Here is a 27,885-nt window from a genome sequence, read left to right as displayed (position 1 = left end):
TAATATAAAATAAATTTATTCATTTTCATTACAAACTCAATTCGTTACCATACTTCGCTTTAAAAACTAAAAAAAAATATTATTTTAATATTATACTTTTCTATCTACTTATATTAAAATTTCAACTGGCCGAAAAGGGTGCTAAGGTAATGATATTTATTTATTATTTAAGATGGCCAAAACCGGGGCATCTGCCCGTATGTTGAAAACATGGGAATTTTTAGGCAATTAGTATATCTACACAAGACAAAATAATGCCTTAAATTTTCCCATTTTATCAAAATAGTTCTTACTTTTACAGATATTTAATAATTAAAGCGTCCCATTACTTTTTCGAAAACACCCCATTTTATCGCTACCTCAACACCATTGCCAACATTCACAGTCACCCTGTTTAAAAATTGTCTTAAAAATACGTCAGCCTTATTTAACAATAAAAACGTCCCATTACTTTTTCGAAAACACCCCATTATAACTCAACTTTGCCAACGTCATATTCAAAGTCACCCCGTTTTAAAATTTCTTAACATGTTGTTAAGGCAATGTTAAAACGGGGTGACTTTGAACATGATGTTGGCATCGCCCCGTTTTAACGTTGTCTTAACATGTTGTTAAGGCAATGTTAAAACGTAAGAAATGACTTGCCTGTTGTATGTTACATTTTAATTTTAACCTGCGGTTCCCAAACTAACCGGGTTAAATGCCACTGCATGTGATAGTATATGTACAACATTACACCAATGAAGGCCATAATGAGCGGGAAGCAAATGTTATTGTCGTATGCGATGCCGAATACATGATACATCCAGATGCCTTTTTCTAGGTAGGTGTAATACATTCTGAAAAGAATAAAAATTGTTTATTTAAGTATTCGCCATTGCCTCTAAGCCTACTCGGTACCCTGCCTGCGAAGCCGAAGGTCCAGGGTACAAACCCGTGTGTGTATCGTATGTTCCATACACAAATAAAGGGCGTTTATTTGTGTATGGAACATACGATACACACATACATACAATACAGTATGTATACCAACTAAAATCATTTATTAAGAGTCCCCGGCAAGCTCGGCCGAATTGCACCTTTTCATACAAACGTAGTTCCGCTCTCATTTTAAAACTACGCGTTGGATTGTAATGAAACTTTAGTAAATTTTGGAACAAAGGCACATTCTACGATATTAGACAATCGTCTCTCCTAGTCAGCTAAACACATTAGGGAACGTACGTATACTACGTGACCCGTTCAGGCGGGATGGTTTCAGTCTTGGCATATACTACGGGCCTTCTAAGGGTCGAGGGGTAAAAATCGTTAAAAAATGGATCACGTAGGGTGTTCCCTTAAGAGGCCGGTGTCGATTTTGGTCGCAAAAAAGTAAAATTGATAGATTTAGTCGGTGAAATTGTACACCTTTTGTTACCTAATTGAAAAAACAAGTACTGGTTTCTATTAGCACGTCTTCTTACCTCGCCTTTTATCAGATCAATTTTTTGAAAACAGACTCACTAAATTAGTAATGATTTATTTCTGATGGACGTTTAGGTAAACGCGCGTAAAACACTGATTTTGTCGCTCTTATTTGTAAATTTCGTAAAGTTTGGACTGTTAAAAATGGTAAATTTGTATTACACATATTCTGTACTTGACCTTTATCAGATTACAATTTTGTTATATGACTTAGAGTTCGAGGAAATAAAAGTTAAACGAATTCAATTTTCTCCAGAAATTACTTCAAAACAAGTGACAATTTCTCTAAAAATCGACTTAATTTCAACGTAATTCTGATACTTGAACAATCTACAACATGTGCTGAAACTATTTTTATACATCAATTTGTATAATTTACCACGATAATTTTTTGACGATTTTTTAAAAACTGCCCTTTCTCTTCATATATTACCGGTGACGCACGCTCGCGACCTCATTATTAAAAGGCAAGATGAGAAGACGTGCTAATAGAAACCAATACTTGGTCTTTAGATAAGTATTACGTAACAAAACGTGTATAATTTCAACGACTAAATCTATCAATTTTACATTTTTGCTCCAAAATCGACACCGGCCTCTTAAATACAATCACACAATCAGAAAAATACTTACACAAATAAATACGTCAACATATACACCAACAGCATAGAAACGTTGATCGTATGACTTTTCGGAACATTCCTGGGCTGGAAAACCACCTCCCACACCACGAGCGGTATGACCGCAGTGTGCAGGACATGGTTGGTGGTGCTGCTGAGGATCTTGTCGGCGAAGATGGGGTAGATGAGGCTACGGTCATAGTGGTACAGCGACCAGAATAGGGTGGAGGTGAGCTGCAACAAGACGGTGTTTTTTTGGGACAATCTTACAGAGACCGACCTGAGCACTAACTTAGTAGCAGATATTGTACAGTCGCCATTAGATATATCGGAGCGGCCGTGGTGCTCATAAATATATGAACACGCACTCTAACGCCTTGACAAGAGCCGTGTTCAGATATTTGAGAGCGCCTTGGCCGCTCCGATATATCTGATGGCGACTGTACTATGGGTACTAAGCGACGACATAAATATTTAAAGATAAATACATACTTAGATCATAGTTCTTTATGACTTAGATACAAAGATATTAGATACATTATATGTATTGTCAAAGATAGATATAACTCCGTAATAGATGTATACAGTCTAAGGAAAAAACGTGCCTCGAAAATCAAGAAAATTTGATTCTCGTTCAGAAGGCGCTACTAGCTTTGGCTTACTGTCGTATAGATGGCGTTGACGGTTTCGTTTGTTATTTAACAATTTTAACGCATATTAGTGAAAGAACATGGGTCAAAATCATAAAAAAAAAATTAATGCAAATAAAAAAAATAATTTATCCATATTTAAATACATTTTATAGTATTTATAAATCTTCATTTTTAGTTTTAAAGTGTGTCGACAGATGGCAGTGAATTTACTGGGGTTACATAATTTACTATGACAGTACCGCTCTAGTATAAGTTACTCTATGGTATTGTTAAAAACAGCTTGAAAGTTTGTATCGGGTACCGGAAACTTAGAAATACATAATATTAGAATACAAGAAAAAGAAATTCCAGCATTTTTGATAATTTATTATATTAATGCAATATCATTTCATTAGAATTCATTTCAAGGCACGAAGGTTAGACAAATTTTGCCACTGAGTGAAACTATGTTATTAAAGATAATATTCGCCTTCTGGCTCAGGGAACCGCCTTACACAGATTGACTAAGTCCCACGGTAAGCCCAAGGAGGCTTGTGTTATGGGCACTCAGACAACGATATATATAATGTATAAATACTTAAATACATAGAAAACACCCATGACTCAGGAGCAAATATCTGTGCTCATCACACAAATAAATGCCCTTACCGGGATTCGAACCCAGGATCATCGGCTTCAGAGGCAGGGGTAGTGACCTACTAGGCCAGACCGGTCGTCATATAATTTGATATTGCACCAGCTATAATTGATTTGCATATAGGTAGTTTTGACTAACTGATAATGCATGTCTGCCTGACCTCATTTCTTTCCATTCTGATAGCATAATTGGTTGCATGACGATAGCTTATGTACATAACAATTATATTGTTAAGGCTGTTCCATCGGTTTGCCGCTGTCTTTGTCACATTTCGCAAGAAAGAACGGGAAAGAACATACGCGCCAAGTGTCAATTTTGATCGAATTTTGTCGGTTTTATTTATTTTAAAAACGTTACCTTACAATATCGAAATTCTAAAGCTATGAAATTACTATTTATGTAAGGATTGTATTTTCTTCTTTTTTTGTTTATAGTATCACATAATAAATAACCGAGTAAAGTAGGATTAAAAGTCCCAGTTAGAGGTTACTTTGGGAATTAATTGTATCGAGCGAAGTGTCATAATTCGTGTATCGGAAGCTATGTTGTTAAAGATAATATAGTCAAGAACTAAATATATTTTTTCCACGTCTACGAATATCAACGCCTCTTAGAAAAACATGATCATATAAGGAGATTTTTCGCCTTCTGGCTCAGGGAACCGCCTTAAGTAGTTTTTGGAGTCGGTTGTATTTCCTGCACACAATATTTTTTATTGAATTAGTTATCAGTAATCAATTTAAAATAATGCTTATATCAAGGACCATGTTATGTTCTTAAAACAAAGCAGTATGACGTTTGTTTCAAAAACAATCAAAAAACAAGTAAAAATATTAGTGAAAATAACATTTTTTCCACTTCAAGGCTACGAAGCAACGCCATTTAGTTTTAATACCGAATTTTGAGCTTTTTCGGAGTTACGTTTTTTTGTATCATACATTTAGTTTGAAATTTTGTTCTGGAAGACCCTAACATTAGGACCTTCACCGCGATGTATAATAGATTCTTTACTGTCTGGACTACGGTAAGTTTACCCCGCCCCTTGGCGACGACATGCAAAAGAGGTAGAAAGAGTTGAAATAAAACTTACAAAAACCGTAGGCCAGAGTACAGCAGCGAAAAGACGATTCTTCGCTCTCCTCAAAACCCCCAGCCAATCAGGTTCCGTCTTGTTTGAGTATTTTAGCGTGAGGTAGTCAGATGTGAGACCCATCAACGCCACGACGATTTGGAGGAACTGAAATATAAATGGGGTAAATTAGAACAATGGGTGAGATTGAACTTTCTAAATTTAAAAATTATTATTCGCATCTTATTATTATATGGCAAACTTAGTACTCGTCGTTTAAATCCCTATTCGAGGTGACCTAGAAAGTTTAAATTTGGCATCTAGCTAGCTAATTGTGTGTGGACAAAAAAAAACTGCAAAACAATGAATTTTCACATTAAGGCGCTATTTCCATACAGCTTCAATTCGAAATCAACCTTATTGACAAGCGACAATGTAGTACCTTTTGGTTGAAAATGTCACAAATAAGGATATCCCACCAAATATATAGTGACACTTAAGTCTAAAACTTCTAAAACGCTTTTTACAAACATGACACAATGTCATGGGGTAATAATAAACACGGGGCTATTGTAACCAAACTTACCGTAGTCCAGACAGTAAAAAATCTTTTATACATCGCTGTAAAGGTCCTAATGTTAGGGTCATCCATGACTGGACCCTGAAGAAAGCTGGTTAACACACACGTGTTGACAATATGCATTGTCAAGGTCACGGTGTAGCCCAGCATTCGCATGTGGATGGCGGACATTTTGCTGAAAATTAAAAAAAAATGGTATCATTACAAAATTTCTAGTGTTGTCACGACTCATGTGAGCCTGGCGAGCTGAGTCCTGTCGGCAATTAATCCCAAGATTTAGCGTAGGCACTAGTTTTTACGAAAGCGACTGCCATCTGTCCTGTCCAAAGGGGAAACTAGGCCTTATTGGGATTAGTCCAGTTTCAAATGATAAGTATCAAATGATACTGGCAATATTTAAGGCAGACACTTAAAAAAAATATTATTCAAGGTTACATGTTAATTTGCTTGTTTTGGGATATTATCACATTAATTACAGTTAACAATTAATGTTCAATAGCGAGAAAGTGGACTTATGGAAAAGGGGAACGATAGGAAAACTTTTATAGTGTGAGGGAATTTTTGACACGGTTTAAATTAATTAGCAATTAGATTAAATATCATTTATTATTAGTCACCTAAGGCCCATATACTTACAAACTAACATAAGTATATACAATAATAAGAATCTTACAAGCTAAAAATTATTTCGACGACATGGCGGGTTTCTGTTGTGTCGCATGTTCCGGTGTAGGGTTTGGCAGATTCCCACGGAACCGCCGGGCAGAAGTCCGCGCAGGCGACGGCACGCGCACCACCACGAACCACCACGAACCACCACGAACGAACTGAAGTGCACGTAGCGCGATCGCAGCTGGAACACTTTCAGCTCGTAAAACAACAACATACATGTTGGGGTTAAATTAAGTAGCAATAACATACATGTTGGGGTTAAATTATTAGCAATGACATACATGTTGGTGTTAAATTATTAGCAATAACATACATGTTGGTGTTAAATTAATTAGCAATAAGTTAGCATACATGTTGGGGTTAAATTAATTAGCAATAGCATACATGTTGGGGTTAAATTAATTAGCAATAACATACATGTTGGGGTTAAATTAGTTGGCAATAACATACATGTTGGTGTTAAATTAATTAGCAATAAGTTAACATACATGTTGTGGTTAAATGAATTAGCAATAACATACATGTTGGGGTTAAATGTATCCATCTATTGAGTAGGTAGATAACAAGAACCATAATTTTTAAAATTTATTTAGTTTATAATATAAGAATGATAGATTTATTTGTAAAATATTAGTTTTTAGTTACCCTTTTGCATACCAAATGAGTTGCATGAAAACATGTAAACCTACCACTAGTATTATTAACACCTTGTACCTGGTAATGTTTAATTCAATTCAATTCAATTATTTATTTGAAATCATTAAATCCATATAGTGTTAGTAAGTACAACAAATCTTAAAATTAACTAAGGTTAGTGACATACAATTACAATTTACAAAATTAAATAATTCAATATACATGACACAAAGATTAACACACATAGTTACAGTAAATTATAAAATAAAATACAATAATAATAAATAAAAAAATAAAAACTAATAACACATTTTTCATTTCTCATGCTCTGAAAGAGGGTCATTGTTGTTCTAAAAGGTGTGCAGAAATGATATGTTTCTGCACTAGAGTATTTTTACATTCCAAGTACGATTTTTTAAATTTATTTACGATAAGCAACTGAAATTTGTGTTTAAATGGATTTGTTATACAATTTCCATTCTGATATTTGACTCCTGTTTGCATAAATAATGATAATTTTGCCTAAATTGTAAATTGAAAGTCCTTAAGAAATACTATAAAAAATGTATACCTACTTAGTCAAGTTTTAAAAAAAACACATGCATTTTACTTTCCTCATATTCGAAATGAAGAGTAGTGTTTAACTCAGGTGAAAGGCACCATTTCAGCCTCCTACTATTGGCGCTCTCACTGCGTTCAAGCACCAAACTACCTCGGCAGAAATGAGTGCCTTTCATGCCTTGGTTAACAATCTAAAGGGTGTCCCAAAAAGGATGCAAGATTTGAAATTGATGAAAAACACATTATTTTTTTTCGTTATAATATATTTGTATATAAAATGTTGAAATACATAAAATAGGGTTATTTGTGGAATAATACGTCAGGCAAATGTCCTCCTAGGCTTTGCTGGCACATATGCACTCTTTTGCCAAAATTTTCTATGACCATTTTGCATAGATGCGGCTGAATTTCTCCGATGCAGCGTCGAATTTCCTCTTTTAAAGCATGAGTGGTTGTGGGCTTATTGACATAGACTTTAGACTTTAAATAACGCCATAAAAAGAGGTGTGCCACTGTGCGTGTTTGAGAGGAATTTCCTCCCGCGGACGCTACAGCTGTGGAATGGGCTCTCTACCCAGGTTTTCTCGAGGGGCTACAGTAAGGGGTTCTTCAAAAATGGAGTGTACAGGTTTTTAAATGGTGGGCAACGCGCATGTATCACCCCTGGAGTTACAGGCTTAGCTAAGTTGTTTTCAAGTGTTAAGGGTTTAATTTCAGTCCTATAATATTTTATCTCAATTTAAGAGTACTTAACTTACACTGATTTCAAAATATTTTCAAATTCTCCAGTAACTTCGTATTCCACAATACGTTTTACAGTGACGTAAAATTTTGAGTTGAGCATCGTGAAAGACTAAAAAAATAAAAATATTTATAAAATAAAATGTTATATGACAATTTTGTTTTACACAGATCAACCTAGTCTCACAGTAAGTTTGATAAGGCTTGTGTTATGGATACTAGACAACGATAAATATAATACATAGGTATATACACAAACTTATTATACATAGAAAACATCCATAGCTCAGAAACGAATATTTGTGAAAAACACACAGATTCGAACCCGGGACCCACTGCTTTGTAGGCAGGGTCACTAATGAATAGGCTAAGAGGTAATTTAAAGGCCTTTCTCTGAGTCTTTAATATCAGGTTAGTTATAATTATAACCCTGTAAGTCTGAACTCTCAATACGCTCCAAACTAAACGAAAAATAACATACCCTCGCGCGAAATGATACTTATCCTCAGTAGCGGGTTCCGAATCACTTATCACCTTGTAACTTCCGTGTAAGTATCTAAATATTATCTTTAATTGCAATCAAAGAACACTATACCGGTGAAAACACTGAATCAATCAAAACAACGTACGACGTAGGACTATTGACATTGACACTAGTGACATTGACACTTGACAACCGTGAGAATGTTGCCAGCGTGTTAACGAGGCCGCGAAAATCACAGGCGAAAATCGAAGATCGTAAATTTCGAGCAACGGTCTCTGTCACTCTAATTACGCCTTTATTGGAGTAAAAGAGAATAATACCCGCAATATGCGAACTTCGGTGTTTAACTCTAACGGTATCACAAAGTGCGCCCTTGCCTAAAAGTGACACAAATAGTGTTTCGTAAACAATTACCACTTATTTGTTTAATTGAATGATATTGCTATAAATTTGTTTGTTTGTTTTGCAATAAGAATAACGACGTTGACTGACATCTGACATTCAGATTAACAATAAATAGAGAATACTACGCATAGGTCTGCGTAGGGGACGCTACTAGCATAAACTGTAAATAAAGCGCCTTGATACATCAGTCACATTGTTCGTAACAAATTCGTAACAAATCATTGAAAACTTGTCAAAAAACTGTTTACGGCATAGTACATAGTATGTAATAACTAATATAGTGTACGTACGTACGTAGGTATGTACTACATACCTACGTACGTACGTACACTATATTAGTTATTCTGTGACACTATTCAGCGTGGCCAAATCAGAAGCACAGAATAACTAATAGTACTTCAGAAGTGCACTCCCGTTGCCAGGGAGGTTTTGGGACCTAGAATCGACTTCCTAGGGGGTTTGTCTTATTTGCCAGTTCCTTTTAAAATAAAATATATGAGCTTGCCTTAGTTTTAAAAACTGCTTAAACTGAATAATGCAACATTATCAAAGATATTAATGGACCGAGCATTAATTAGGGAAGCTCTCCATTATTTCAGCTTGGGCAAAAATGCTTTCGTATATCCGGATGTTCTCTGCATCTGGGTCGCATTTGGCATCCGATTTTCGTGAAATTTGCGAGGTTCCGTAGTTAAATAGAATTAAGGAGTGTACAGGTTTTTATAAGGTCGGCAACGCGCATGTAGGCCGTATGCTTGTTTGCCACCGATGTGGTATAATTTTTTTTGTGAAGGTGAAGGTGAAGGTGAAGGTGAAGATGTTCAAATTAGCGGATTTTGGCATAAATGACTTTGCCAGAGGGTCTATGGCACTTAATACCATTTTGAGTTCGCTGTGATAATGACTCTACGTAAGTATTTATTATTTTTACATTTTTTAAGTTTATGAAGCTTATCGCGAAGTCTACAGCTCACAGAGCCACTAGTGTATAAATATGGACCAATTTCCCGTGCCAATTTCAGTCTGTTATCAATTATTCTCAAATAATAATCCCTTATCGCACACAACGCTGAGTCACATTACTGTATTTTTCCGCAACCGCCTGTTTGAATTAGCAATGTGCAACTATCAGAATTCAGAACACTCAAAAAATGCGAAAATTACTGGAAACTCATGAGAAAATTACTGGAAACTCATGAGAAAATTACTGGAAACTCATGAGAAAATTACTGGAAACTCATGAGAAGTTTACTGGAAACTCATGAGAAAATTACTGGAAACTCATGATAAGTTTACTGGAAACTGTAGTGAAAGAGAAAAGACATTGGACATGCAAACCGGATCTTCTTCTTCTTGTGCCATGTCCTCATCGGACGTCGGCGACCATCTCTCGGAACTTATTCCTATCCTGTGCCAATCTGCTCAGGTTGGCAGCGTCGTTAATAAGAGTCCAGCTTTTAATATTGTCCATCCAGGCTAGCTTCCTTCTTCCACTACCTCTTTTGCCCTCTACTTTGCCCTCTATTATTTTCTTTAGGATTTGATATTTATTGTTGCGGTAGATATGTCCAAAATATGAGATTTTTCTTTTCTTTACCGTTACCAAAAGTTCCAATTTTTTCTTCATTCTTTGCAAGACTTCTACATTGGTTATTCGATCTCTCCATGATATTTTAAGCATTCTTCGGTAGAGCCACATTTCAAAAGCGTTTATTTTTGCCTCTATGGTTCGGTCTATGGTCCAGCCTTCGACGCCATACATAAATACAGATAACACGTAACATTTAACCATTCTCCATCTGAGTTTCAGGTTTATGTCTTTTTTGGTGAATAGCTTGTTCATTTTCATGAATGTGCTTCTTGCTATCTCTATTCTTGTACGTATCTCTTTACGTGGGTCCCATTTTTCGTTGAGAGAGCTTCCTAAATACTTGTAATGTTTGACTCTTTCAAGTGGCTTGCCGTTAATAGACAGCGTGGTCGATTCTACCGCGTTCTTGCTCATGATCATATATTGCATGCAAACCAGATCATACATGCAAACCGGATAAATTGCGTAGTATACATTTTATATATGAATATTCTTTCTCTTACCCCCGGTCGTAGCGCGTCTATTACTTGTACTTATATACTACGTCTATGATTTCCAGTGCCATAGAAATCTAAACTAACTGTAAGAAGGTTTAACAATAACATACATAAATAAATATCGAGAACAATCATGGAAACTACAATTTTTGAAAATGATTTATGGCACATTGCTAGTTTGGATTCAGTTTAAACTCCATCTTGAATAATCCGTTCAGATCAAGAACAAACTTTTAAAATTCGAATGCCGGAAGGAAAACATACTACAGTATGTCCTAGCAAGGGCCTGACACTCTTTGATAGAAAAAGATAGTCTTATTGCGATTCCTATAAGAGGAAAGAGAAAATAGTGCCATGCTTTGTCTTTATCATCGACCGGGCATGTTTTCATGGTCGGGTTATGGCATCATAGCAAGGAGGCAAAAGCGAAATACCGAAATTTATAAGAGTGAAAGTGAAAAAGGATAATACTGCCATCAAACTGCCATACATGAAACTGTCAATACATGAACTTGCTCGGTTTCATGTCTATAACTACTTCTTGTATATACTATATACTATGTCTATGATTTAAGCAGTTTTTAATTTTAAAACTAAGGCAAGCTTGGCCTACTCATATATGCGGGGCATTTTCTATGAAAAGGGACCTTATTGTCGATGGCGCTTACGCCGCACAGCGTCGCGCGGCATTGTATCTATATCGGAGCATCGTTTATAATGGCGTAAGCGCCATCGACAATAAGGTCCCTTTTTCTAGAAAATACAACATTTTATTTCGTAACGAACTGGCAAACAAAACAAACCCCCTAGGGGGTCGATTCTACTATGCTATGATACTTTGTATAGGTATAGTGGTTCTAAATACCCTAATACATATGTACATTTCGGCTTTTTCCAATGGCTAGGGACAGGGACACACTGTATTATCAGAGTGACCGCAGACAGTCCATTTATATTGTCATTGAAATTTGTACCGTACAGAGTCGCAATTAGGTTTGTTTTCCGTAAAAGACTTGCTCATTACGACTCCAAATATTCCTATTGTAGCGGATGCTGTTCAACCTTGACTGTTGAATATCAATGACTTTTTCAACCAAAAGGTACCTTAATGTCGGTTGTCGATAAGGTTGCTTTCAAATTGAAACTATATGGAAATAATGCCTTATTGACAACCGACAATAAGTACCCTTTTGGTTGGAGATGGCACATTATTATTCGCTTATGATTCATATAGTTTGTTTTGGTCCCTTATCAACTGCGTTAATGAGTCACCGTCGTCACCGAATGTAAGACAAACATGATTTAGACAATGCACGTTGGTTAGTAGGTGGCTGCTTGTAAAGGTCAGTTTATATCTACATACGTGCCAGACATGTGCCAGACACGTACTGTGCCAGACACGTACTGTGGCAGACAAAATAATATTCTTCTCATACAGTGTATCTATCTGCGTCTGCTGTAACGTGAATATAGTGTGTCAAGCCATTTCCGTCAGTAGAAAAAAGCGGCAAATAAAAAAATGTACATATGTAGGGTTATGTTTTACTAAGGAATGAATTCAGCACCCCCGATTTATACGAGAACGATACCAAACCCGGCCTAGCAGCTTCACTGATGTAGATAGTCAAGATAAAAATGAGAGCCCTAAATAAACCTTCAAGAGCGGATATCTCAAAAACTATACAAGATATCGAAAAACTTGACTTAATAAAAATTGTAACAAATTAAATCAATTTTCATTTTGTATAAGTGGCCATGTCGCTCAGATGCATAGTTTCCGAGATATAATCGAAAAATGGAACCTTCAAACCCCACTCTCCCCCCCAGCACCAGTGTTACGGGCGGGGACTTTTGATATGTTTACCTCCTAACAGTCCTAACTAGTCCAAACAAAGCTACGAAGTCAAAAATTGTGTTCCAAGCTATTGCTCCTCTATAACTTTTTTTGGGCATTCATTTCCTGGCCTAACCGTGATTACCTTTTGTATTGTTTTTGAAAGGTAATCACGGTCTATATCCCGGTCAATATAAGTCTAGTGAGACCATAGACAGTTTCATGCGCTGTTTTTGGTTGTAAAAAACTTTTTGCTGATTCAAACGACAACAATTGGAAATAGTTATTTATTTTACAAGGGGGCAAAGTTGTTGTTTAACCTCTCGTGCTAATATTGACACCCGAGCAAGCGGAAAATTCCAAAATTGGAATATTGATGGTTGCGAGGAGGGTTTCAAGGCACGATAAAAGCGCAACGTGTTCTGTAATATGGCAATTAGCCACTTTCAGTGTTTAGCAGTAACACATCAAAGAAGGCCCTTGATGAGCGCACTCAATTGCGCCGTACGTCTCTCCTCTTAGCCTGTGACGTCAGTCATATTTTTATCGTGTGGCGAATTGGATCACATGGCGAATAGGAATTCGCCATGTGATCCAATTCGCCTCGCCTATAACTAAAAGCAAAGAGGATATAATAGGATAGACCGGTACTGTCATAGTAAATTTTGTAACCACAGTAAATTCACTGCCATCTATCGACACACTTTAAAACTAAAAATGAAGATGTATAAAAATAGTATAAAATATATTAAAATATGGATAAATGTTTTTTTTTATTTGCATTAATTATTTTTATGATTATGAGTATTATGACCCATGTTCTTTCACTGATATGAGAATCAAATTTTCGTGATTTTCGAGGCACGTTTTTCCCTTAGACTGTATCCATCTATTACGGAGTTATATCTATCTTTGTTAAAAGTGTCACTCTTTTAAAGTTTATGAACGTATACACTTTATTCTAATAACGGAGGTTAAGTGAATATATTATTTGTACCAATAACATATAGGTCAAGTTTGCTTAAATTCGGAATAATCAAAGATTACAACTCTTATCAAAGATAGTAGTTAAAATTTAAATATTTAATAGTTCCAGTGTATTATCATTTAATCGCATGTGATAATCCGTTATCGCGCAAAAAGCCGACTTAGTTATTAGATATTAGTTGACCTTAAGGACAGGATTACACTTGTAAGTTTTACCAAAGATAGATATAACTCCGTAATAGATGGATACAGTCTAAGGAAAAAACGTGCCTCGAAAATCAAGAAAATTTGATTCTCGTTCAGAGGGCGCTACTAGTTTTGGCCTACAGTCGTATAGATGGCGTTGACGGTTTCGTTTGTTATTTAACAATTTTAACGCATATCAGTGAAAGAACATGGGCCAAAATCATAAAAATAATTAATGCAAATAAAAAAAGTCATTGATCTATATTTAAATACATTCTATCGTATTTTTATAAATCTTCATTTTTAGTTTTAAAGTGTGTCGACAGATGGCAGTGAATTTACTGGGGTTACAAAATTTACTATGACAGTACCGCTCTAGTATAAGTTACTCTATGGTTTTACTTACGTAAGTAGGGACACAGCTATACTACAGAATGAGATATGAATATCGTTATCTCATTCTAGCAAACAGCTTTGTCCCTACTTACGTAAGTAAAACTTACAAGTGTAATCCTGGCCTAAGACTTGAAAATATTACTAGTCACAACACCTCATAAATCAAAGTCCCCCGCCGCGTGTATGTATGTTTGCGATAAACTCAATAGGTACAGTCACCATCAGATATATCGGAGCGGCCGAGGTGTTCAAAAATATCTGAACACGAACCTAGCGCCTTGACAATAGAGGCGTGTTCAGATATTTGTGAGCACCTCGGCCGCTCCGATATATCTGATGGCGACTGTACTAAACGGATTTTCATGCGGGATTCACCTATCAATAGTGTTTCTTGAGGAAGGTTTAGGTGTATAATTTGTTAAAGTAGGTTTATTTGTGCGATGAGCATAGATGTTTGTTCCTGAGTCATTGGTGTTTTCTATGTATTTAAGTATTTATATATTATATATATCGTTGTCTGAGTACTCATAACACAAGCCTCCTTGGGCTTACCGTGGGACTTAGTCAATCTTAAGTGTCCTATAATATTTATAACCCATGTGAAGCCGGGGCGGGTCGCTAGTAACAAATTAGATTTGGGATTGGCACCGAGTATAAAATAGTCGTAAACCGAAGTAAGGCCAGGATTACACTCGTAAGTTTTACTTACGTAAGTAGGGACACAGCTATACTACAGAATGAGATATAAATATCGTTATCTCATTCTAGCAAATAGCTTTGTCCCTACTTACGTCAGTAAAACTTACAAGTGTAATCCTGGCCTTAATGTCATATACAAATGGTGTATGTAATGGTATATGAGTTTCGATTCCAGCTCTGGACACTGGAGCGGTATTCGACATGCGTTAAGTGACGTTACGTGTTGAACTATAGTTGAATCATAGAGTAACCTATACTAGAGCGGTACTGTCATAGTAAATTTTGTAACCCCAGTAAATTCACTGCTATCTGTCGACACACTTTAAAACTAAAAATGAAGATTTATAAAAATACGTTAAAATGTATTTAAATATGGATAAATGATTTTTTTATTTGCATTAATTATTTTTATATGATTTTGACCCATGTTCTTCCATTGATATGCATTAAAATTATAAATAACAAACAAAACCGTCAACGCCCTCTATACGAGACTAGGCCAAAACTAGTGGCGCCCTCTGATCGAGAATCAAATTTTCGTGATTTTCGAGGCACGTTTTTTCCTTAGACTGTAACCATCTATTACGGAGTTATATCTATCTTTGGTTGAATGGAAGAAATCGTGTGTTGTCGAATAGGTAAATTTGACATTAGCAATCCACAGTTAGGTGACAACGAAACCAAACCGAACCACGACGAGTTCAGAGCCATTTTAAACCGTATAGTAGTAAGAAAACAAAGTAGATTTTTGTTGAATAATTTTTTCAATGAATGAGTTTTGGTTGTACCAAATGATACTTCCACGGTTGATGAACAAATGATTCATTCCACTGTTGAACTGATGTTGAAGCCGAAACTGACAGTTGTGCATCTCGAATAGGGCCCCAAGAGCTTTGATCATTTTTAGCATTAAAATTGATATACAATATTTCTTCTTTCTGTGACTTAAATTTATATCAATCATATGGTGGGGATAATAACCCGTCTGTTGTGTTTTGGCCCTTACTGAGTTTTTTGCCTATTTCAAAGTAGCACATATTATAAACCAGGTAGGTATCAAATATATGTAATTCGTATAAGATAAATAAAGTCTTTGGAAAAAACGTGCCTCGGAATATCAAGAAAAAGTTTTACTCGAATATATGGCGCTTTGGCCTATACTCGGCTAGATGGCGTTGACGACACCATTTGATATTTAACAATTTTAACACATATCAGTGAAAGAGCATGGGTCAGTCATATGGCTTTCTTAAAAAAAAACATTTATCCATATATATATATTCATTTTTTTATATTTAGTACATTTTCATTTTTAGTTTTAATCGTGTGTCAATATAAGGCAGTAAACTTACTGTGACTACAAAATTTACTGTTACAATAACCCTCTAATATATTATCTATTTTCTTTGTAAGTATATATTGGTATTTTATTTAAAACATTTTGAAGTGCTTTTTAGTTACCTATTTAAAAAAAATGTAATTAAAAATGTAAAGACGTAAGTACAGACATAAATAAAGCGTTTTAAATTATGATTTGGAAAAAAGAAACTTCTTTTTGTCAAACCAAATTTATTTTCATTTTAATTTGTAATTTAAATATAATTTTGATTTTCCATTTTTTTTTATTCATTACATTTCACAGCATAACAGTGATCCAAAGCACTGTGAAACCAATAGACATTTCATACACATAGTACACAAATCAAAATTAACATATAACAGAAGAAGGCCGTTCATTCCTCGTCTCGCAGAACCTCAAGCATTCATAACACACGTCCAACCATCCACTCGCAAACACATCACAGTTTGGTGCTGATTCGAGGAGCGAGTTTAGCAGGTGCAAGGCGACAACGCGGTCGAAACAGAAATCTAGTCGGTGAGGGAACATATAGACGCAGCAACTGAGCTACTAGTTCGGGTCAGTCAGAATCCCCACGTAAAATTCTACTGGCTAAAGTACACAGTCTGTAATTTCGCCTCACCTCAAGTGAGTTAAATCCTAATGTACCCTGCAAAAAAATTGTAGGGTATAAAAATGGGTAATATCCATACATTTGTTTGTAGAGGGAGCGTAAAAACGCCTTTTGCACTCGCTCTAGCAGCAGGATATAGGTTGTTTTATAGGTCTTTCAAACAACACAAGCCGCTTCAAGCTTGCTTCTGACAAGAGCGGGGTAAAGGAGTTTTATTGACCTGGCATCTATGAAATCCTTAGTCATCAGAGTAACGAACCCTAGTCTCTTGTAACAGGTACGAGCCAGCGTATACATATGCTCATGGAAGTTAAGGTGCGCCATCCAGAATAACTCCTAAATCCCGAATAGTATTGACTCTAGCTATTGATTCGGAATCTAGAAGATATTTATTATATAGCGGATTGCGGGCCCTACTAAATGTCATAAGTGCACATTTTGCAGCATTAAATAGAAGTCCGTTATCGAGACTCCACTGATGTACTCGGTCAATATCATCTTGCAGTGACATACAATCCGATATATCCTGTATGCCATAAATCAGTTTCAGATCATCGGCATTAAGTAAGCATCTGGCGTACTTGGGAACCGAAGCCAGGTCGTTCACCATAACTCCAAAGAGCAACGGGCCGAGAATCGAGCCCTGGCTGACTCCAGAGCGAGTATGGTAAGGTTTTGAAACAAAGCATCCATGCTGCACATATTGCTGCCTGTCGCGTAGATAACTGGCAAAGAACTTGAGCAGTTTTGGCGAAAAACCTATGCTGCACAGCTTACTCAAAAGTACATCGTTATTTACGCGATCAAACGCTTTTTTGAAGTCGAAGTACAGCACGTCAACCTGTATACCGTTATCCAAATGATCAGAAATAGAGACAACCAGGGTTAAAAGGTTTGTCTCCACTGAACGATGGGACCTAAAGCCATGCTGCGCATCGCAGAGTAACGGCTTTAATTGTGGTGCTACCATTCTATCTACAATTGACTCAAATAGTTTAGCTACCGAGGAAAGTATGGCTATCGGCCGATAATCTTCAACTTTACCTTAACTTTACTTTAACATTATTATGTGTAATTATAAAAAAAATTGTATTATTTAATTATTTTATCACTACTTATAGAAATATTTAAATATAATACCTATAACAAGTTAGGGGGAATATGGGAGACTTGACCAGGTGGAAATCTTAAACCAAAATTTAAAAAAATCGTCATCCTGAAATGTATTGTACGCCTGAAAAGGTAGAGTTTGGTGAGACTAATACTAGAGCCCCATTCTCAACATACATTAATAAATTTAATTTCATTTTAAATTTCAATTCATTTATTTAAAAAAAAAGTGCTAAAATCAAACCTCTTTGCCTCTTTCTCTTCCTAACGATACCTATTCGAACACATGCATGCCAAAAAATAAATACCGTAAAAACACTCAACTATACAAATAAAGTGATTTTTTTTGTTCAGGTGTGACGTGTGACTATTACTATATTTTTGTAGTTCTAAGGCAAAGTATGTTTAGAAATGCAAGAAAAACTCGCTAAACTTAATTTACTTTCAAATTTGTGGACTATAGTTACAGTATTGGACTTTAAGTTTTGTCGTTTTACGGTAATATATTGTATGTTACATATTTTGGCATTTTTTATATCTTAATCTCAATCATTATTACTTACCTGTTATTAAAAATATTTGGCACTTATACTCGTTCCACGAAAATAACAGCGACTTCCAACTCGTCCAAGCCGTTGGTGTACCGGTGTGCAACTAACTGCGCTACTCAAGCGCATCCGTGCAGACACATAACACATAATCTTGAGGGCGTACCGCGAAACGCGAAAAACGAAATTTCGCTATCTGCCTCTATCACTCCTGCATATTCGAACGATACCTAGGGACGCAGATAACGATATCCCGCGTTTCTTTTTTCCCGGTAGGGGTCAGTTTTCCGATGAATTTGGGACTAAATTGAAATTGAATTGATGCGCTCTCGCTTCCGCCCTATACATTGTTATCTTGAGGGCCTTGCCTATTTGTCACACTTATGTACGAATTTACAAGTGCGACAGAGAGGCAACACGACGGAAATGGTTCGCGGTAAGCCCCCTGATCACGCGCAGCCGAAGTCTACCGTTCAAGGCCGATAATAATATTTTCAACACACTTGCTCGTAACGTGGAACTTATTGAACCGCTTTTAGGCTCAAATCCGAAACATTACGCGCGTGCCGTTTAGGGTTCCGTACTCAAAGTGTAAAAACGGGACCCTATTATTAAGACTGTCCGTCTGTCTGTCCGTCTGTCTGTCTGTCCGTCTGTCCGTCCGTCTGTCCGTCTGTCTGTCCGTCTGTCTGTCCGTCTGTCTGTCCGTCTGTCTGTCCGTCTGTCTGTCCGTCTGTCTGTCCGTCTGTCTGTCCGTCTGTATGTCCGACTGTCTCTCCGTCTGTCTGTCCGTCTGTCTGTCCGTCCGTCTGTCCGTTTGTCTGTCCGTCTGTCTCTCCGACTGTCTCTCTGTCTGTCACCAGGCTGTATCTCATGAACCGTGATAGCTAGACAGTTGTAATTTTCACAGATGATGTATTTCTGTTGCCGCTATAATAACTACATTGTTAAAAATTGCATAAATTGCAACTATAAAAAATACATTGTTAAAAATTGCGAACAGAACCCTTGGAACGCGAGTCCGACTCGCACTTGGCCGGAAACATTCTAGACTAGTATTTTTTATATAATTTTTTTATGTTTGACGATCTGTACAATAATTCAAAATTATTATGGAATATTTATTTATTTATTTATACTTCGCCGTCTACATTTGTATTCGTTTGTGGAGAATTTCGTAATAATATTAACATCAATAAATTGCTCTGATAATTAGCTTAAGATAATATATGTACATAATATTCACCATTCACAAAGAGGATATAATAATATAGAGCGGTACTGTCATAGTAAATTTTGTAACCGCTGTAAATTCACTGACATCTATCGACATACTTTAAAACTAAAAATGAAGATTTATAAAAATACGTTAAAATGTATTTAAATATGGATAAATCATTTTTTTACTTGCATTAATTATTTTTATATGATTTTGACCCATGTTCTTTCACTGGTATGCGTTAAAATTATAAATAACAAACGAAACAGTCAACGCCCTCTATACGAGTGTAGGCCAAAACTAGTGGCGCCATCTGATCGAGAATCAAATTTTCGTGATTTTCGAGGCACGTTTTTTCCTTAGACTGTATCCATCTATTGCCATTCATAAGTGCTTGTTGCTATGCCTACATGAATAATAAATTAATATTATAATTATTTGTACTAAATTTATTTTATTTCATAATATTATAATTTTTTGTACTTTGAACTTACAACTGAGACTATCAGTCATGACTCATGAGCTATGACACTATGACGTAACTTATGGATCTCCGGCAAACTCGGTTCTCCATACAAACGTAGTTCCACTCTCATTTTAAAACTAGCTAGATTGCTCTGATACTTTGTACTTACAATAGGCTAATGTATATCTATATGTCTGTAATTAGTTTATGTAGCTTCAGATACCATAGTTAAAAAAATACAGCGAATTTAAATTTTTCATACAAAATTAGTTTTTGCTCTATTTCGTTTGTTTTTAAACTAGAGCTATATAAACTAATTTCAGACCTAGATATAAGTACCTCGTCATTGTATGTGGAAAGTTTCATTACAATCCAACACGTAGTTTTAAAATGAGAGCGGAACTACGTTTGTATGGGAAGGTGCAATTCGGCCGAGCAGCCGAAATAAAATTATATAAAAAAAAAAAAAAAAAAATCATTTATTTCAGACGAATAAGTGTCCATAGTTTGTTAGTACCAAAAATTATAAAAGCAAAAGATTTTTTAAATAAAATTGTTGTTTTTATTAATCATTATTACGTTTTTAAATCTTATATTGTTTTCAGTCACCTCATTTGAACGCTGTCTCAACATCCTCGCTATCATCATGTTCAAAGAACGCTGTCCCAACATGATTTTACCATTGTTATTTTTTGATTTTTTCTCGCGAACCCCAAACTATCATAGTTAAAACCCATTGCATGTGGTAATATACGAACAGCATAACGCCAATCGCAGTTATAATAAGGGGAAAGCAGAAATGAGTATCGTATGCGATGCCGAATATGGGGTACATCCAGATTCCATGCTCTACGTAGGTGTAATACATTCTGAAAACAATAAAATACTTTGTTTATTTAAGTAAATAATTAGCATGGAGCCTATATAAAGGAGCCAAATCTCTATGTATGAAAAGTGTCCATCAAAAAACAGTAATTAGGCGGCGCCACCATACACCGAAATACACCCAAAAACAACCTACGTAACTTGGTCGGGTTATTTGTTGGTTCATGTTATACTCATGTTCCAGAGCCTAACTAGCGCCACCGGAGAGATTAGGAACTATTATTTAAAGCTGAAAGCGGTCACTTTTGCAACAATTCTGCCATAAGAGATTGGCATCCTTTCTATACCATCCATATAATTAGGAACTCCCCACTTAAACTTTTTCTGAATACCATTGAGTTATTATTACTATAGAAACGACATACCAAACAATGAAATTGTCGCAATCACAACCTGTACCACGCGACCAAAACGTCGTAAGCGCCGTAAAATTCATGGCGCTTACGCGTTTAGGTCGCGAGATTCACGCTCGGTTTGTTGCCAAAACGGCAGCCTTTTTGGCACAGACATCAGCTGAGCCACCTTCCCTTTCAATTAGTTTGTAAGCATATCGTGTACTTTTATTGTGTACCTATGTTACAACTTCTTGAATAAACGTCTTTTATTATTATTATTATAACTCATGGCGGAAAATACTGGTTCTCTCTGCCGGTTCGTTAGTAATAATAGTTCAATGCTAAATACCAATAAATACTAAAATGTCAGGCTGACAGGTAAAACTCAAAACTGCTCAAAACACAAAAAAGGATAAGATAAACATGCAAAACTTTTTAAATACCTGACTAAGCAGTATTTTTCAACATGAAGTAAAACTTACTTCTTTAGGCGCGACTAGAGCAAAGAGTAGTATGACTATAGAGGGTAACTCAGATTTTTTTTCTGTAGGAAGCATAGACATAGTATATACAAGTAGTTATAGATGCGCCACCGAGCGACCGGGGGTAAGAGAAAGAATATTCATATAAAATTTGGACAGCCTAGGCCTTTTTCTCTTTCACTTATATAAATTTCGGTATTTCGCCATCGCCTCCTACCTGATAAGGACAAAGCATGGCACTATTTTCTCTTTCCTCTTATAGGAATCGCAGTAAGACTATCTTTCTCTATCAAAGAGTGTCAGGCCCTTGGTAGGAAGTAACGCTTAGTGACACACGCACAATAGGACACACGTCAGTGCCAACATAGCGATAAAAAGTTGGGGTCAAAATTTTCTTCGTTGTCTTGTTTCTCACTAGTCTATCCCGCTTCTACTTTCGTCTTTTATCAAATAAAAGAAAGTGCTATGCATGTCTTTCTAGCTGTAGATTATAATTCCCTTGTCAAGTGAAAAATTAAAAACTAAATTACACTCCATATGAAAAGCTCCAATCGGTCACATTTTTTGGGGACAAAAACAAGACAACGAAAAATATTGTGACCAAGTTACTGACTGATTATAATTTCTCTTGTTATTGCCATAGGCGGGTAAACACTAACATCATTATTTATTCATTTTATTAAGTATTATCACAATGTCAGATATATACTAACGACCTGTCTAGCCGTGGGTAGGGGTAGTGACCTAGGACTCCTAGGAGGATATAACCAAACGGAGCCACCATGCACGTCTGTAATTTGCTGTACAAAAAAGTCTGCCCGTCTGAACGTCAAATGTATACGTAACGTCAAAATAGCCATGTCAGATAAATGTCAGCATACATTGTGTATGACCATTGGCCGAATAGGACTTCCGGTTCGAGCGCCATCTTGATAGTTAGCATCGTGGTTAATTACTTTGTTTTTTGCTCATTAATATTGTTTAAAGTGTAATATCGATAGCTTATTATACAGTAAACTAATGTGGTAGTGTGCAGTGAATGGAGAATTAATTTTGAAGCGCGTTTAACCACCATCTTGGAGTCAACGGCCGGTAGTCCACGTGCTTCTTGTAAAGTCTAGCTATCGATTTACAAGAGCTAACAAATCACCGTACACTGTCTTGTACAACCGTACAATTTTTGTCGTTTTTAAACCTCTTAATACCTTGATACTGGCGAAATAGTCCCACTGGGCTGAAGCCATAATTTTAAAAGAAGAAGAAGAATTGGCCGAATATTTTCGACAGAGGGGAATGCCTGTTAATGGCTACTCCCTGCCTGCGAAGCCGATGGTCCCGGGTTCGATCCCGGTAAGGGCATTTATTTGTGTGATGAGCACGGATATTTGTTCCTGAGTCATGGGTGTTTTCTATATATATAAGTATGTATTTATCTAAGATTTAAGTATGTAACTCGTCGCCTAGTACCTACAGTACATTCGCCATCAGATATAATGGAGCGGCCAAAGTGTACACAATATCTGAACACGCACCTAGCGCCATGACAATAGAGACGTGTTCAGATATTTGTGAGCGCCTTGGCTGCTCCGATATGTACAAGCTTTACTTAGTTTGGAGCTAGGTCGAGGAACTGTGTAAGATTGTCCCCAAATATTTATTATTATACTTACACAAATAAATACGTTAACATATACACCGTCAACATAGTAACATTAACCGCATGACTCTTCGGCACACTTCTTGGTTGGAAAACTAGTTCCCACACCACCAACGGAACCACAGCCGTGTGCAGTATGTGGTTGGCGGTGCTGCTGAGGATCTTGTCGGCGAAGAGGGGGTAAATCAGACTGCGGTCGTAATGGTAGAGCGACCAGAACAGGGTGGAGACGAGCTGCAACAAAATTAGAACTTAAAACGGGGTTAATAGAACTAGAGGCAGTGGCGTAACTAGGGGGCAGAGGGGGCAAGTGCCCCGGGCGCCATAAAGGGGGGGGGGCACCAAAATGGGCAAAAGGCAGCACCAGGGAAACTTTCGTAAGTCGTCAGGTGGCGCAAATTTGGTGACTGCCCCGGGCGCCATATCCTCTAGCTGACTAGAGACTATATGTATCCTTATGGTTTGCTACATTATAATTGTTGAAATATTTATTGCAGACCGTTGTCCATAGTGTTGTTAGTATAGGTACAATTAAGATTTACACACACACACAAAACAAAACAAAAATATATCAATAAAAAACAAAAATGAATAAAGTTATAAATACAACATAAAATTACAATTACATTCTAGACTAGATAGGTGCTCTAACATGAAGCTGCATCCAGTGTTTCTGAAAAGGATAGTCTAGCCTATTGCAAACTACGGACAGGATGCCATTTTTCATTACACGTAGTTATAACATGAGAACGAAACTCCGTGTGTATGGAAAGGTGAAATTCGGCCGAGCTTGCTGCGGACTCTTAAGTAGTATCATAGTTATATTAGTTATGCAATTTCCTTTGTATCTTTAATTAGCAAGTCATTTGCACCTTGCGCCTTAAATTATCTAACTACCATGACTGTGTTAAATAATTTGCTATTGCAGATTCACTAGTGTAGTATGCAGGATGCATGATTTGAAATTTCATAAATTTCATAATACATTGCGACGTAGGGAAGATTCGACTGTAAACTATAAGGCAATATAATTATTATATTGTTATTCGAATCACCGGAAGATCAGCGCAGTCGCCTGCTGGTGTGAGACCATATCGTGGCACTTTTTCTTTCTATGTTTCTCTGTTTTGTATGATTTTCTATTTTTGTGTTTGTGCTAACGAATAAATTATTTCTATTCTATTCTTATTTCTATATTCGGCTAATATTTCGTGAATAATCAATTTAAAATAATATGTTAATTAATGTCTAAAGATTTTAAACAAGTTTAAATAAAACTTATAAAGTTTAACTTACAAAAACCGTAGGCCAGAGTACAGCAGCGAAAAGGCGATTCTTCGTGCTCCTAATAACCCCAAGCCAATGAGGTTCTGTCTTGTTGGAGTACTTTAGCGTGAGGTAGTCAGATGTCAGACCCAGCGATGCCAAGAAGATTTGGAGAAACTGAAATATACGGTTTGAAGTATAAATGGGGTGAATTAGCACAAGGGGTGAGATTAAATTTTCGTAAGTCATTATTACTCGATTTTTTTCTAATGGCCTAGGTACCTTATTAATTTAAATATATAGTTTGTCAAAGTAGTATCATTTCAAACATAGACAGAGAGAATCATACTATATTTATCTTACACTAGTACTAGCACCCAAAAGAAAAGGATGAGTATAGTTGTTTTGCTCTTATTTACTGACAAGATTTGCTTGACCAACTATACCTAATAAAATTCTTATTCAGTTATTGCATGTTGCTGTTGACTTTAGTTACTTTAGTGAGACTGCAATGTGTATGAACGGCCGATTTGCGGCTCCAGACAACGGCCTTGTGTCAACATCAAATGTGCCATTTTCAACCAAAAAGGTACTTATTGTCGCTTGTGAGTAAAGCGCTATTTCCATATAGCTTCAATTAGAAATCAACCTTATCAACAAGCGACAATGGTACCTTTTGGTTGACAACGTCACAAATTGTGTTTAATTTAACCCTTAAATGCATGATGTTTTGTATAACTTTTTAATAAATTGAAATAGATGTGTCATGTTGTATAGATTGAGGGAATAATATTTTGGATAGCTGCATATTGATCCACGGACCATCAAATATACGATGCATATATACATCATTATGCATTTAAGGGTTAAATAAATAAAAATGTTCATCTATTCTCGTTGTAACGAGTCACTCACATTTACTGCTCACTCAGTTATTGTTTTAAAATGTATAATGGAATTATGGATATTGATCATAGACAAGACAAGTAATGATATCTAGAATATGAGTTGTTGTTAAAAATCACTTGTCTCAGTCTAAAACGCGTACCTATTATAAATATGGCGCTATGTCATGTGGTTATAATAAACACGGGGTTATTGTAAATAATAATGATTACAAACTAATCCATATTATTACTGTTAACTGTGAGATTATTTATATGTGTTAAATAAATATGTTTTTGACAAAAAAAAATGTTACAATCTTATATCGCTGACTGAATAAATAATGAAGAACTTTTATTATTATTATTATAACACCTTTGACAATACTCATCGAGACAATTCTAACAATCCCAAACACAATTAGTTTGCGTTGTTTTATCACAGTTCCTATGGCCACGTCCTGTCTCCATCATCAGATCAGCTCCATTTCATCATAATATTGCATTGTCATCAAATTTACATTGCAAAATTTTAGCTCAATCGGAAATCGGGAAGTGGGTCAAATTTAGCTTCCAAGATTTGTACCCTCGCTAACATACTAACAGGGCAAAACACTGATTTAAACTTTCACGATTTTTACTCATTATTATACCCAACCCTAGAATACTTTCTACAGATCGTGGGTTTTATAGTAGAAAAATCCATGAAGTCATTGAAATCAAAAAACAGAAATTTCAATCGAGATGAAGGTTTTAAGATCTCATCCACATGGAATCACTTACTGGGGTCATTAGTAGGTGTAAGCGAAAACAAATATCGAAAGTTAATAAATCTAATATTGTGAGTGTTGTGTGTCGACCCGGTGACATCCCTAGTGCGCAAAACGTTTAAGTTAATAAACAAGACCAAGTGCGGGTAGTTCGAAAAACTCGCGCGTAGAAGATGTTGATGTCAACTTTAGCCAGTCTTCTCCGAGACCACGGGGACAACGCCGTCCTCGAAACGTCGGAGGTAAATTTAAACCTAATTTACGCGATTAAGTCCCGTCGTTGTGAATAATAATGACAAACAGGGCAAGTTAAATAGAAGCTTTAAATCATTTTACGGTTTAGACTCACTTGTTTTAGTCACTTGCGCGACATGTTTCGGAGAGCCTAGGTCTCCTTTCTCAAGCACTAATAGTGCGAGCAGCGTTCACGACGACCGTGTATTGCGTACTCCGGTCTACGGTCGTCGTGAACGCTGCTCGCACTATTAGTGCTTGAGAAAAGAGACCTAGGCTCTCCGAAACATGTCGCGCGAGTGACTAAAACAAGTGAGTATGTCTCGCAACAGTTTAAATTCGATTAAATAGAAGCTTATAAAAACGAAATGAAATAAAATGAAATGAATTTACATGGCTTGATTAGAAGAACTGGGCTATTGGAAACACGACTTACCATAGTCCAGACAGTGAAGAATCTTTTATACATCGCGGTGAAGGTCCTAATGTTAGGGTCTTCCATGACTGGACCATGAAGAAGATTGTTCATCACGAACATGTTGCAGCCATGCATTGTCAAGGTCACCGTGTACCCCAGCATTCGCATGTAGATGGCGGCCATTTTGCTGAAATTCGGAAATAAATATTTGATCGTTATAATGAGAATATAGATGTCGGCGGCCGATAGTAAAATCAGGCAGATCATGAAATTCCTAGGCATATCGTGAAATATGAAAATCATTGACTCGTTGCCTGAGTCGACGGACCCTATTTCTGGACAGCTTGCCCTCGGGCATCTGAAGCGACCTGTAACAATGCCACAGGTATTGTATACCTACTAAGAGATCTTTACCATAGTTATGTTATGTTTTAACAGAAAAAAAACTTTTTTTTTTTTCATTTTAAACCAAGTACCTCGGAGACCGAGCTTTGCTCGGAAAACATATACAAACTCAAAAATGCGTGTTTTCCCAGAGATAAGACCTCGCTAGATAGATTTTTCGCCCCCGAAAACCGCCATATAGCAAATTTCATCCAAATCGTTAGAGCCGTTTCCGAGATCCCCGAAATATATAAATATATATTGTGTTCATGTGCGAGCCTATTGTGTCCCAATGCTGGGCAAAGGCCTCCCCCCTCTCATGATGTTAAATTTATATATATGGGATATGTTATGTAATATTATAGTATTAAGTTACGTGCTCAATTTGCAGTGCCCTTACAGGGTTCATAGCTAGATCACCATTTTAATGTAAGACCTTATTGTACCTATGAAAGCAATAAATTACTGATTACTGATATATACAAGAATTGCTCGTATAAAGGTATAAGATAAGATGATAGGTTCGCTAGGTTTTTTTTTTT

The 27,885-nt window shown here is 36.3% G+C and overlaps 3 protein-coding genes across 3 annotated transcripts in view; 1 reads left to right on the top strand and 2 right to left on the bottom strand.

Moving 5' to 3' along the window:
* Positions 1–623: 623 nt before the first annotated feature.
* Positions 624–18,431, bottom strand: LOC134752663 (androgen-dependent TFPI-regulating protein-like). The gene is made up of 5 exons (XM_063688339.1): positions 18,359–18,431; positions 5,030–5,198; positions 4,465–4,611; positions 2,098–2,318; positions 624–839 (listed from the first exon to the last, which is right to left on the bottom strand). The coding sequence occupies exons 2-5, from the start codon at positions 5,192–5,194 to the stop codon at positions 656–658; spliced, it is 717 nt and encodes a 238-aa protein (XP_063544409.1). The 5' UTR covers positions 5,195–5,198; positions 18,359–18,431; the 3' UTR covers positions 624–655.
* The window catches only part of LOC134752664 (androgen-dependent TFPI-regulating protein-like), a 46,361-nt gene continuing 22,811 nt past the window's right edge, over positions 4,336–27,885 (top strand). The window contains exon 1 of the mRNA XM_063688341.1: positions 4,336–4,398. Within this exon, the coding sequence (XP_063544411.1) occupies positions 4,366–4,398 (33 nt within the window). The 5' untranslated portion in view covers positions 4,336–4,365. The remainder of the gene's footprint in view (positions 4,399–27,885) is intronic.
* LOC134752662 (androgen-dependent TFPI-regulating protein-like) lies at positions 20,699–27,245 on the bottom strand. The gene is made up of 4 exons (XM_063688338.1): positions 26,978–27,245; positions 24,684–24,830; positions 23,401–23,621; positions 20,699–20,897 (listed from the first exon to the last, which is right to left on the bottom strand). Exons 1-4 carry the CDS (start codon positions 27,239–27,241, stop codon positions 20,714–20,716), a joined length of 816 nt encoding a protein of 271 aa, XP_063544408.1. The 5' UTR covers positions 27,242–27,245; the 3' UTR covers positions 20,699–20,713.

The sequence above is a fragment of the Cydia strobilella genome, chromosome 25, assembly GCF_947568885.1.
Source record: "Cydia strobilella chromosome 25, ilCydStro3.1, whole genome shotgun sequence".
NCBI lineage: Eukaryota > Metazoa > Arthropoda > Insecta > Lepidoptera > Tortricidae > Cydia > Cydia strobilella.
Note: the sequence above shows the minus strand (reverse complement) of the source record. Positions and strands in the feature narration are given on the sequence as shown.

Excerpts from the sequence above, each read along its gene's own strand:
- LOC134752663 (XM_063688339.1), bottom strand. The coding sequence starts at position 5,194 with ATGTCCGCCATCCACATGCGAATGCTGGGCTACACCGTGACCTTGACA. Across the intron at positions 4,612-5,029 it reads TTTTTACTGTCTGGACTACG|TTCCTCCAAATCGTCGTGGC; the intron begins GTAAGTTTGGTT and ends TTTATATTTCAG. Across the intron at positions 2,319-4,464 it reads TACTCTGGCCTACGGTTTTT|CTCACCTCCACCCTATTCTG; the intron begins GTAAGTTTTATT and ends GTCTTGTTGCAG.
- LOC134752662 (XM_063688338.1), bottom strand. The coding sequence starts at position 27,241 with ATGCCTAGGAATTTCATGATCTGCCTGATTTTACTATCGGCCGCCGAC. Across the intron at positions 23,622-24,683 it reads TACTCTGGCCTACGGTTTTT|CTCGTCTCCACCCTGTTCTG; the intron begins GTAAGTTAAACT and ends ATTTTGTTGCAG. Across the intron at positions 20,898-23,400 it reads ATGTTAACGTATTTATTTGT|AATGTATTACACCTACGTAG; the intron begins GTAAGTATAATA and ends TATTGTTTTCAG.